The sequence below is a fragment of the Lytechinus variegatus genome, chromosome 13 (genome assembly GCF_018143015.1).
Source record: "Lytechinus variegatus isolate NC3 chromosome 13, Lvar_3.0, whole genome shotgun sequence".
NCBI lineage: Eukaryota > Metazoa > Echinodermata > Echinoidea > Temnopleuroida > Toxopneustidae > Lytechinus > Lytechinus variegatus.
The window spans coordinates 28,384,863-28,397,653 of NC_054752.1; the positions used below are offsets into that span (position 1 = coordinate 28,384,863).

General features: G+C 36.2%; 1 protein-coding gene across 1 annotated transcript in view; it reads right to left on the reverse strand.

Moving 5' to 3' along the window:
* Positions 1-11,902, reverse strand: part of LOC121425872 (alpha-N-acetylgalactosaminide alpha-2,6-sialyltransferase 2-like) — a 62,755-nt gene extending 50,853 nt beyond the window's left edge. The window contains exons 1-2 of the mRNA XM_041621955.1: positions 11,836-11,902; positions 1,251-1,976 (exon numbers count right to left, since the gene is read on the reverse strand). Of these exons, the coding sequence (XP_041477889.1) occupies positions 1,251-1,808 (558 nt within the window). The 5' untranslated portion in view covers positions 1,809-1,976; positions 11,836-11,902. The remainder of the gene's footprint in view (positions 1-1,250; positions 1,977-11,835) is intronic.
* Between the last annotated feature and the right edge of the window lie 889 nt (positions 11,903-12,791).

Consider the following 12,791-nt stretch of genomic DNA (forward strand, 5'->3'; position numbering starts at 1 on the left):
AAATTTCAAAATTCTGTGTCTAAGATTGGTGAATCTCATAAAGCTCTACCAGATGGAGGAAAAAAATTCAAAATCGGTCAACAAATAAAGAAGAAGCATTTTGTTTGAATTTTTAAAATTATGCATAAATTAATTTCGTATAAATTAGCATAAAAATTGTTCCGGTCAAAATTTCAAAATTCCGTGTAGAAGTTTGGTGAACCTCATGAAGCTCCACCAGATGGAAGCAAAAAAAATCAAAATCAGTCTACAAATAAAGAAGAAGTAGCATTTTTTGTGAATTTTGAAAAATGCGCATAAATTAGCATATTTAATGAAATTCAAAATTCTGTGTAGAAGTTTTGAATGCCCCACCTAGTGCTATCATATAAAGCAAACAGAATTGAAATCCGACTTGAAATGGCGAAGTAGTAGCATTTTGAAATTGTGGACGGACGACAGACGACGGACGCTACGCCATGGCATAAGCTCATCTTGCCCTTCGGGCCGGATGAGCTAAAAACTTAACCTTGGTTAAGATTTTGTTTTGATTTCCCCATCATAATCTAAAGTTCATTGACCCTAAATTATCTTTGACCTTGGTCATGTGACCAAAAACTCATAAGGGATGTTCAGTAATACTTGATTACTCTTTAATACAGGGTATGTCCAAGTTTTAATGAACCAGATCTACACACATCTGCAACATAGCCAAAGTTCATTGACCCTAAATGACCTTTGACCTTGGTAATGTTACTAAGTATATGAAACTCAGGCAGGATGTTCATTGATACTTGATTTGTATGTCCAAGTTTTATGCACTAGTAGATCCATACACTTCTAAATTATGCTGACATTTCAAAAACTTACATTATAAACTTCGGTTTAAGAGTTTGATGTTGATTCCCCAAACATGGTGTACGTTCATTGACCCTATCAATGACCTTTGATCTTGGTCATGTGACCTCAAACTCTGGCAGGAAGTTCAGTAGTACTTGGTAACCATTATCTCCAGCTTTCATGAAGTAGGCCGATATACTTTTTAAGTTATGAAGACATTTCAAAATAACCTTTGGTTAAGATTTGATGTTGTTGACGCCGCCGCCACTGTCGGAAAAGCGGCGCCTATCTAGTCTCGCTCTGCTTTATATGCAGGCATGATAAAAAGAAAATTACAATGATAATGATAGTCTAATACAAAAATATATCAGTAAGATGTACGATGTAAAATGTGCAGGGCAATAGAAGAGTGGAACATGTACTGTACTTACAGAAGCTGACTGAGATGGATCATTAACAAAGGGCAAAGCGTCAATGCCAACATTTTCCAGCCGCTCTGGCTCAGCAGGCTGTTCTAAAACCACTTTCAGTTCTTTCTCTTCTTTTTGTTCTACATCTCCTGTTCCCTTTCCAATCATTTCCCTGATGGCATCTTTAACGTCTTTGAAATCTTTGTTCACATTGCCGTCTTTCTTTGGATCGTCCAGCTTAGCCTCGATGTTCTCTAACATATTGGCGATCTTGTTTAGCTTGCCCGACTCCACAGGCGATTCGCCCTGTTTCCCAAGGTAGATGAAGTTGGCTTCACCCCCTGGCGCAGCCACAAGGGCCTCTTTATTAATGCCGGTGTCATGGTTGTCCATGAGAGCGATTCCCTGGTCACCTCGTTGGACACGCCTTGCAAGATCAATGTACCGCTGCTTCGCTTGGGTACCTTGTTCTTGGCCACTGTGCACCAACATCCCAATGACAGTCAAAAGAACATAGACACTTATCCCCGACACCAGTGCCATGTGGATGGGTCGAGACCTCAGCATCCTTAGCCACATGCTGAAAAGTGTATTGACCTTCAAGTCTGATGTAAAAGAAGTTTGTTGACCCCGATGACAGGATGAGGGTCAGAACATTTCAACTGGATCAGCCAGGTCCAAGTTCAAAAGCAGCAATTCTTATAAGTTGCATCGTGACATCCTTTGATGGGTCATATCTGTAGAATCCTGTAGTCGGGTAGAGAAAACCAGATTTTTTTTTACTTTTATCATGTTTAATAGCACTTGGTGCATAATTGAAATCAAAGTCAAGATGAAAAGTTGAAATAGACTAGCTAAATTTTCACTTGAGATAATAACCTGAGGTATTCACTTATCAAAATGGTGCCAATGTTCATGAAATGGACACTCCCTTATTTAGGAAAATAAACATCCGACATTTCCTATCGTTTCCTTAAAAATGTGAGGAAAATGATGATATACTGAAAAAGATTACCGGTATCTTTTTCTGGGGTTACATGTATATTTCAAAATAATACAGCTCCTCCAGGTTCTTATGAAACAGATTGATTTATATGGCTTGACCAGTCAATGGAGTACAGTGGCAAGGTTAACAGGAAATCTCCACCATATGGGAGGATTGGAAAATGGTAGAAAGTCGGTCTAATGTCAACAGCATTGAACTTCAGACTCTGCCTCTTGACTTCATTGCATGCATACATACATGTACACCAGCATACAGTAGCACACATAATCATAAACTATGTGCAAATTTGGAAATGATCAAATATCAGCTCATAGGCTTGAATAACAATGTTTATAAAAGAGAGTACTATACATGTGTTTAGAGTACATTTTGCAAAATGTTAAAGGGATGGTCCAGGCTGAAAATATTTATATCTTAAAACAGAGTAGAATTCACTGAGCAAAATGCCGAAAATTTCATCAAAATCGGATAACAAATAATAGTTATTGAAGTTTAAAGTTTGGCAATATTTTGTGAAAACAGTTGTCATGAATATTCATTAGGTGGGCTGATGATGTCACATCCCCACTTTCCGTTTTCTTATGTTATTACATAAAATCATACTTTTTCATTATTTCATACTTGTGTAAATAATATGTCTCCCTTATAATGAAATAAGTTGCAGCAATTCATATCTAATGCACTAAATCAGTTGTCAATCCAATTTTTCAAGTTCTTGGAGGAAAAAAAATTCAATAAACCTAATTTCATAAAATAAAATACAAAAGAAGAAGTGGAGATGTGACATCATCAGCCCACCTTATGAATATTCATGACAATTGTTTTCACAAAATATTGCTATGTTTAAATTTCAATAAAGTTCTTTGTTATTCGTTATCCGAGTTTGATGAAATTTTCGGCATTTTGCTCAGTGAATTTTATTAAAGCTATGAATACTTTCAGCCCGGACCATCCCTTTAATAATTTATAGAAAAAATGAAGAGAGAGAGAGGGGGGGGGGGGTGTACTTCATGGCATGTCATATTGGTTTCTGGTTGTAATTGTTTATGTAAATCAATTCTTGTAAAATGAAGTACATGTACTTACGAGTACAATACACATTTCTACATGATTCTATGGTGACGGGATCTCAGGGAATTGTTACATATGAAACATGGGAAGTAAAATCATCAGCCCCAAAAGAAAAAAGTATTTTTTTTCCGGAGACACCATACATGTACATATTGTTGTTGTTTTGTATATTTCACTGATCAAAGACTACATGTATTTTGAAAACTTTGTGAAGTGCCAAATGAATGTTGAATACAAAAAAATATCCTACATCCATGTACTGTGCAGAGCACAAATCTCTTTCAAAAATGCTGAAAAGAGTTAGTTTGGAAACCAATTCAGCATAATTGCAAACATTATCAACGGAATAGCGACTCCTATTTTTTAGGACAGTTCTTCTTCCAATTTGCATCATTGCATGATCAATGCAATTCACGCCACCCCCCCCCCCCTTCCCGGAATTTAACAGTGGGGCAGTTCCATAAAATAGTAAACCTTTTGTTCAAAATTTCAAAATGGTACAAACAGAACAAATTAGGTATCACTTGAAAGCTAGGACACTGAAATGTATAAATCTGAAAGAAATAATTTCAAACAATGTATCGTTTCATTTTGGCAAGGCATTGAAGTCACCATAGCAACAAAATTGAATTTTACTTATTTTAAAAGGTCAAGTTTGCAACAAATTTCAAACCTTTTATAAGCTTTGAAATAATCAAAGTTGGATGTTGTCCAAGTTGTTGGTATGTCAGGTTTCTGAAATATAAGTTAGGTTTTTTTCTATTTTTCTTATATTTTTTAAACCAAATATATTAAAAGCAGGCACTTTCAAATGTACGTCCGACCCCTTTTTACATACACTTTTTTTCTTACAAGCAAAACAAAAGCAGATAAATTTTCCCAAAGTCAGATGCAAAGCAAGCTTGGTTTGTTTAATATATACACCAGAAGGTAGCTCACCACTAGTCCAGGATTTCAAGTTAAGTGGGGGTCGGACGTACAATTTTTTTGTACGTCCGACCCCTTTGAAACTTTTTTATTATGAAGTTATCTTTCACTGCTTAGATGTTTTTTGCAAAAGTTTAATATAATAACATCTTTTACTCATATCAGTCTTTCAAAATTGAATACAAATTTCAATTTCAACCTAGTTTAAAATGACCTTTTTTTGTATTTTCTTTACCCAAGAAATACTGGGGGCAAAATTCACCTTCCATCTTTAACAGTTTGCATGATAGTTTTTTAACACACCTTGATATCGCTGTATAGTTTTATTGTTTTTTTCTTTGAAGTCTTGCACAAGTTTTGAGACCAATTTCACAAAGAATACCACACATTTTTGACAATATGTAGATTTTTAAATGATGATATCATCTTAAAGAAATGGGGATTTATTTGTGTTTTGTGTGCATATTCAATGGAAACTGCCTTCCTTCATCTCAAATTATCACATTTATAACTTAATGAATTTAGTGGTAATTATGACTGAATAATAGCCTGCAGTAAATTAAAAAAGAAAATCAAAATTAAAAACCTACATATACATGAGAAATTTAATAAACAAAGAAGTTCCATATAAAAATAAGAAATTGCCCCTTCCCCTCAATCTCAGGTACAGCAATTGCCCCTCTTTTGGAAATAGATCTGCCCATTTGCTATAATGATACATGGATGTCTAGACTATTCTACTTTTGCCTATAGGGGTGTAAGTTATGAAAATGTGAAGGGTTGTTCATTTAATTTTGACTTGTTCTCATTTCTTTATTTGTGCATCAACCTTGCTCAAACTTGGTACAAATGATCCTTGGTTGATACCATGTGTGTGTTGATGAGGTCAAAGGTCATCTAGGGGTCAAAAGATCAAAAGATAAGAGGCCATTCAGTCATTTTTGACAGATTTTGTTTGAATTAATTTTTTTGTTTGCATCAATATTGTTCAAACTTGAAACACAAAATCAGTGGGTAATACAATTTTGTTGTTGATGAAGATGATAATTTCTACGGTTATTTAGGGGTCAAAAAGTCACTTTTGCTCATTTTGTTATTTCAAGGTCAACTGTTCAAGCTTTCTAGGGGTCAAAAGTTAACTTTCGATAACGCTAGTTTTTTATGTGAATTGGATTCAAATGTATTTAAACTTGGAACGAATTATCAGTGGGTAGTACCATATATTCGTTTAAGAGGATGGAGAGGTCAAAGGTCACCTAGGTGTAAAAATGTCAAATGACATATTTCTGTATTAATTTTGCCCAAACTTGGAACACAACGATCAGTGGGAAAAATTACATGTGTTCTTGAGGATGGAGAGATCAAAGGTCATCTAGGGGTCAAAAGGTCATATTGCATGTTCAATTGATTGCAACATCAGGGAAGATTCATGGTTGGAAACCCACCTTCTTTAAACAAAGTTTGTTCCAGGACAAGTTCTTTCATGTTGAAGAAATTCTTTGTCATGTCTTTTGCAAACCATTAAAAAAGATACATTTCACTTGAAATTGAACAGTAAAAATATCCTGCATTGTGTGAATAGTTGTGTTGTTTCATTATTGATGTGATCTAAAAATGTAGATATCAAAATGGAAGCAGTTTAAACCCAGTGAATCATTTGTAATAGATATGAGGAGCATTTTATTTGACTGTAAGAAAATCAGTATGGGGGTCGGACGTACACTGTCTGAATGCATGTCAACTTTAATCAAGCATAACTCTTCACCAGCATCAGATCCATTTGTTAATTCCATCTTATGTGAAAGACAACTAACCAAACAGTATGTATATTTAAAAAAATCCAGTTTAGAATGTCTATGTTTTGTGTAACTGATCTTCAAAGGGGGTCGGACGTACAGTGTGCAAATATTTTGCACAATGTACATGTACGTCCGACCCCTTCAACGCGTACGTCCGACCCCAAATACATGTAGATCAGCCTGTAACTAAAACAAGGCAATGCCTATCAATTTCTGCACTTCATTTCTTTTAAGATTCATCCTTTAGCTAACAGCTCATATTAGAATTTTAGTACCTGCATCACAAAAATCACAGAGATTTTGACATGAACTCTAAAAGCATAAAACCTGCTTTTGTCTGATGTACGTCCGAGTCGTCCGACCCCTCACATTTTTGCCCATATTTTCTATTCTTCATATTGCAGCCTGGCCCTGTCATGGTGTAATGATAACCTACATTGTAGGTCACAAGTTATGATATACTAAAAAAATAAAACACTGCTATCAAATCAAAGGAGATACAGCCTTTAAATGTGTCCGAATGTACGTCCGACCTTTATGGAATGACCCAGTGGTTCATTGACATACATGGGCCCTGATTCACAAAGACTATATGCAGAATACCATTCAGCCAATCAAATGATTTCAGTACTTTATTAACTGTATAATGCAAATTTGTTTTATAAACAAGTTTCATGAAACAGGCCCAGAATAGATGCTATTCAGCCTCCAAAGATGAATCATTAATCTCTACTCAAACAATATTTGGGATGACTGGCATCATACTCTAGAGTCTAGACAACACCTGTCTAGATCCCAAAGCTCCTAACTTTTGGTATTTTTATAAGGGGAAGTCCACACTGACATAAAGTTTGTTGTGAAAATAGCTGAAGAAAATATAACAAAATGTTTATGAAGGTTTGGGGAAAATCCATCAAAATTTGAGAGAGTTATTCGAATCATATATTTTCATACAAGCAGCTGCCCCATGTACATGTATTGTACATGTACATGTACCAGTATTTTTTATGCATCAATTTCAATTGTTTTATCAATGACTTCTTTTTTAGGAGCCGGTGTGAAATGATTTGTCTGTTGATATACTGAAGGTACTACAATCAAAACTATTTTGACTATTTTAGAAAGTTATATTTCATTGATTTAAAAAAAATAAATTTATGGGCAGGGGCGGAAATCTCTCCCAAAAGGTAAGGGGGACAAGGGGCAGGAAAATTTGAGAAGCCAAGAGAAAAAAGGTCATCACCCCAAACTTAAAATCAATTCGACTAAAATAAATTTGACAACCCCCCCAAAAAAAAGTTATCATCCCAAAAGTAAGGTCATCTCGTCCTAAAATACATGTACATGTTTTATTTCGATTTTGAATGATCTACTTCTTACCATCATAGAAGACCACAAATAGTAGGGGACATTTGACATTGTGTCCCCCTACTATTTTCAGTAGGGGGACACGCCCCCCTGTCCCCCTGGGATTTCCACCCATGTTTATGGGGGAAATTGCTTGCATATGACATCACAAATCAAAGAATTAAAAATCCTATTGACTTTTTAATCTATTTGATGGATATTTCCCCAGACCTTTAAAAAAGCTACAAATGATATTTCCTGCATTTTTTTTTCACTCGAGGTGAATAAATTTGTCTTATAAAATGACCTTTAAATATGAAACTTCCTCTTTTCATAGACCTACATGTACTACACCAGGATCCAGGATGGGTAATGACGTCATCTAATGCCAATCCCAAGCATTCAAATATTAAAGCAGTATAGACTTAGTTAAAGGGGAAGTCCACCCTGAAGAAAAATTTGTTGTAAAAATAGCAGAAAAAAATAGTAAAAAATATTGGTGAAGGTTTGAGGAAAATCCGTAAAAGAGTAAGAAAGTTATTAGAGTTCAAAGTTTTGGATTTGTGACGTCATAAACGAGCAGCTGCCCCATGTGTTATGTAATATAAAATGCATGAATTTCAAATTTTGTATAGTTCCTGATGACTTAATTTTGTTTTCTATTCATGATCGGGTGTGAAATGATTGGTCTATTGATATACAAAAGGTACAGTGAAAACCATTTTCAATTTTCTGAGAAAATGAAATTTCTTTGGTTTTTTACTATTCGCTATGTAGGAATGCTGCTCGCATATGACGTCACAAATCAAATAATTGAAATTCTAATAACTTTTTATTTGATGAATTTTTCTCAAACCTTCGGCAATATTTTTTATTATTTTTTCTGCTATTTTTACAATAAACTTTTTGTCAGGGTGAACTTCCCCTTTAACTAATAAACCAAATATTTGATAGCATACTCATGACCTTGCATTTTAAATGGAAAAGTATACTTTTTCTGAAAAAATATCACTAAGAATCCACAAAATGGCATTAAAGTAATATTTGAAAGGGTAGTACTCCTCATATCTTTTGAGTGAAAATATTTGACTTTGACCCCCAAAACAAAATGTGTAGCTTACATGATATACATCATGTTGGTCCCCCCCCCATTAAAATACAGTTGTATAACCGACGAGCCTTATACAGTATTACCAAACCCATTGTGCATATCACACTGTTACAGGCAAGCATCAGAAAATAATTTCAATATGTTAAAAAACATGGTAATATTTTCAAAGGGAATTTTAATCGAAAAATCTATGATGAAAAATGACACATTTTCAAAGCTGTTATTTTCTAATTTAAACAAAGAAATATTTTCAAAACAGCAGATCAATAATTTTGAAAATTTGCAAACTTCCCCCCCCCTCCCCCCAAAAAAAAATCAGAAAACAGAGAGAAACACACTATTGCCAATAGGATACCGTTTTCAAATTACCAAATTCCAAAATATTTGAAATGGAAGGAGGGGTGGTATCAGAACCTCACTCAAGGGTTCACTGCATGTAAGCTTGTAACCGATTTTGCAATCGGCAACCGATTCCATTCGATTTCACAACAATCGGCGATCACCTGCCGATCTTCGATCATGCCCCTTGAAGGAAAAAATCGGATATAAAAAATCGGCATAGATCTATTTACAGTGCAGTCAGAACATATTTCAAGATTTTTCTATTTAGAGCTTGTTAACAATGGAATAGTTGGAACAATCAGATTCCGGGAATGTCAGAAAAGACTCGCAACAAGTTGACCTACTTATGACCTACCGGTAGCTGCGCTGACTGGTATGGTGGGAGTGGAACTTTAGATGAATGTATCGTATAATACAAACAAGGAACATGTACTTGTACTGGGATTGTCATTTATCCCGCCCATGAGTGCACACACAGGCCAATAGCAATGAAGTTTGAGAGCTGTGTGTGACCGCATGGGTGCATAATATTACATGCATTATGTATGCTACTAATGCTAGTGCTTATGGTGATAAATCCCGCCCATGAGTGCACACAATGGCCAATAGCAATGGAGTTTGAGAGCTGTGTGTGACTGCATGGGTGTATGACTGCATGAATATGTTGTACGCATTATGTATGCTAGTGCTGACAAATCCCGCCCATGAGTGTATACAATGGACGAATAGCAAGGGAGTTTGAGAGTTGTGTGTGACCGCATGGGTGCAAGAATAAAACATGCATTATGTATGCTAGTGCTTATACTGATAAATCCCGCCCACGAGTGCCCACAATGGCCAATAGCAATGGAGTTTGAGAACTGCGTGTGACCGCATGGGAGCATGAATATTACATGCATTATGTATGCTAGTGCTAAATGCTGATAAATCCCGCCCATGAGTGCACACAATGGCCAATAGCAACGGAGTTTGAGAGCTGTGTGTGACCGCATGGGTGCATGAATGTGTTGTACGTATTATGTATGCTAGTGCTTTCGCTGATAAATCCCACCCATGAGTGTATACAATGGACGAATAGCAAGGGAGTTTGAGAAAAGTGTATTGAATGATGTGTTGTATATATATGCTAATAGGGTCCATGATGCTAGTGATTGTCCTGCTTAAATCCCGCCCATAAGTGCACACGACCAAGGGACGAATAATTGCAAGGGAATTTGAGAGCTGTGTGTGTGCATGGATGAGTTGCGTGTTGTACGTATTATGTAAGCCATACTTGCCCTGATATTATCATCAATCCAGCTAGTGAGCTAATTCAAAGAATAGCACTGTCAATCAAACCCACCACGTGCACATGCCAAAAGGTAAAGTAAAGAATTCTGCGCTAGCCCTTTCATGTCTGGGCGGTACCAGTTTTCGGCTCTGCCCCAAAACTATCTTGTATTGTGTGCTTGCGCGCATTTAGTAATTCACTGATATTGTTGAGAGGGTGGGTATACAGAAAGATCGATACTGAGGCGTGACTTAACTTTTTCGAGGACTGTTTCGGAGAAATGATATACAAGTAAGCTATTTTCACAAAATGGGTGTACTTTGGAATGGTTTTTGGGCGTGGCTGTAATCATTATAATGAGCGAACTGAGCTGAGCTCAGCTTAAAAAGATGTCTCGCCGATCGTTCATTGACCTGTGATCTATGAGAATTATTTTACTTTGCTGGAAGATGCGTCATTCGGTTAATCACTCATTTTGTTGTAAAGCTGTAACACCTCAAAACCCTTTTAAAACATGTTCCAAATGATCGCGCATGTTGGCGACTTCCATTCCTAAACATTCGTCTTTGTGACTTTGTCAAGAAGATGCGCGCGACCGAGAATAAAAGTTTTATGTATTCCTTTATTTTTAAACATCGCCGATTCGATTTTCGATTCGATTTCGATTTTAGAAGCTTAACTGCCGATCCGATTTTCGATCTGATTTTTGATCCGATTTACAACATTAACTGCATGCCGCCACGCACAGAAAAATCAAGCCATAAATTAAAGGCATGAGTTGTGGACACCATAAGTGGGATCGCAGCATGCGCGACCCACAAGATAGAAATCCACTGCCAAACGCGGTCCATGGTGCGAGGTTTAACTCTAACCTCGCAATACCTGTGTCATAAGCTGATATTCTTCTTGTTCTTCTTCCAGAGTAAATGCTGCTTCATCAAGATGATGAAGATAAACACACTGGTTGTGTATCTGTGGAACTTTTCACATACACACAAAAGCAATGCATTGTTTTTCTTGAACATCATCTTGTAAAAGGACAAGGTGAGCTCATGTCCCAACTAAGCTCCAAGCAAGGTACATGTCATAAGCATAAGCAACAGTAAGAAAAAACGAACCGAAAGTCTCAACCAGGGGTGAGAGTGGTCAGAATAAAAAGATCTGAAAAAACAGCTGAAGTGTTGCAAAAGTCTGAAAAAGAAAGAGCTCCCATACTTTTTGTACAGAGTCAGAGGAAAGCCAAATAAGCTGGAAATTAAGCTGAAAATCAAAAAAAAAAAAAAAAAAACTCTCACACCCCTGCCTGGCCTGGTCTCAACAATCTTTTTTGTTATTTTTGGTGGGGGTGCATATCGAATATTGTGTTTGATATAATTAAATTTATCAACTGTAACACGACTCACTAACATTTGAGCATGCCAATTAACAACGCCACGGCAACGCTCCTGCACACGAGCAGGATAGGAGCAGATGGCACTAAATACATGTAGGCCTACAAAAGGCTACATGTACAATTTCTTGCACAGCAGCAAGGTCATCAAGGAGCCCGAAGTTATGGGGAAGGTTTCCGGCATCACCGCATCAGTCTTCAAGACAACAAACATCGACTCGAGCCGACGACGAACATCACTCAGTATCTCTCATTATCAATCATTAATACATAAATCAAAGGCATAACCGGTGACGTAATATAATACTGAATCACATAATATTATAAAAATACAGAAACTTACGGTTTGTCGTGAAAGACGTTCTTTTTCGACAACAAGTTGACTGTCTAGTCACAGACGAAAAAAATACATCAATTCATATGCGCATATCTCGCGAGCGCTCAACTAGCTTATCCTCTTTTTTTGACGTAGAGGGAGAAATCATTGTTCGACAGAGCTGCATCAAAAGACAAAACTGTTTTGAGTCCAAATGCAGCAGCAAAAAAAAAGGGGGGGGGGGGAGAAAGTAAGAAAGAAAACACCAGCAACATGCAGGAAGATCAGGAAAAAATAGAATATTAGTGCCGAATATTGATACAATACGAAAGGGAGAAATAAAGAAGAAGGATGGTGGGAGGAAGATTAAGAGGGGTAGAAGAAACATAAAAAAGAGAAGAAATGAGAGGAAGATTATACTTCACACACAGCACCTCCTGGAATTCATATAGACGATGTCACAAAATGGAGAAATGTAACCAAACCAAAATGACATTCAAATTTTTCAAATTCAAATTTATTTAATTCACTTCCATCAAATAAAAACAAATTGTATACCAAATATAAACATAAGTATTTGTATCCGTTGCAAAGAAACAAAAATAATAATACATATGTTGTGAAAAAAAAAACACTTAGACAATTTGGGCAACACATTGGAGGTTTCAAATAAGTATACTATTCTTCAATAGAAATTAAATTAAGATGGAAATGGAGGGACCCACTAAAAGCAATGCTTATACAATGTGGGGCCCCACAAAAAATAGATAACAAAACAAATAACAAAGTACAAATACAGATAATGTAATCAAATGAGAAAAAACTAAATAAATGAGAGAGAAATAATACTCACAAAATAAATACGAAGTTATCAAAAATTATAGGTTGTATAGGACAAAACAACCTGTCCTTTCATTTTGTAGTGAAACTCTTCTTTTTTGGGGGGGGGGGTGGGGGGCTTTCGAATATTTACAGCAGCACCC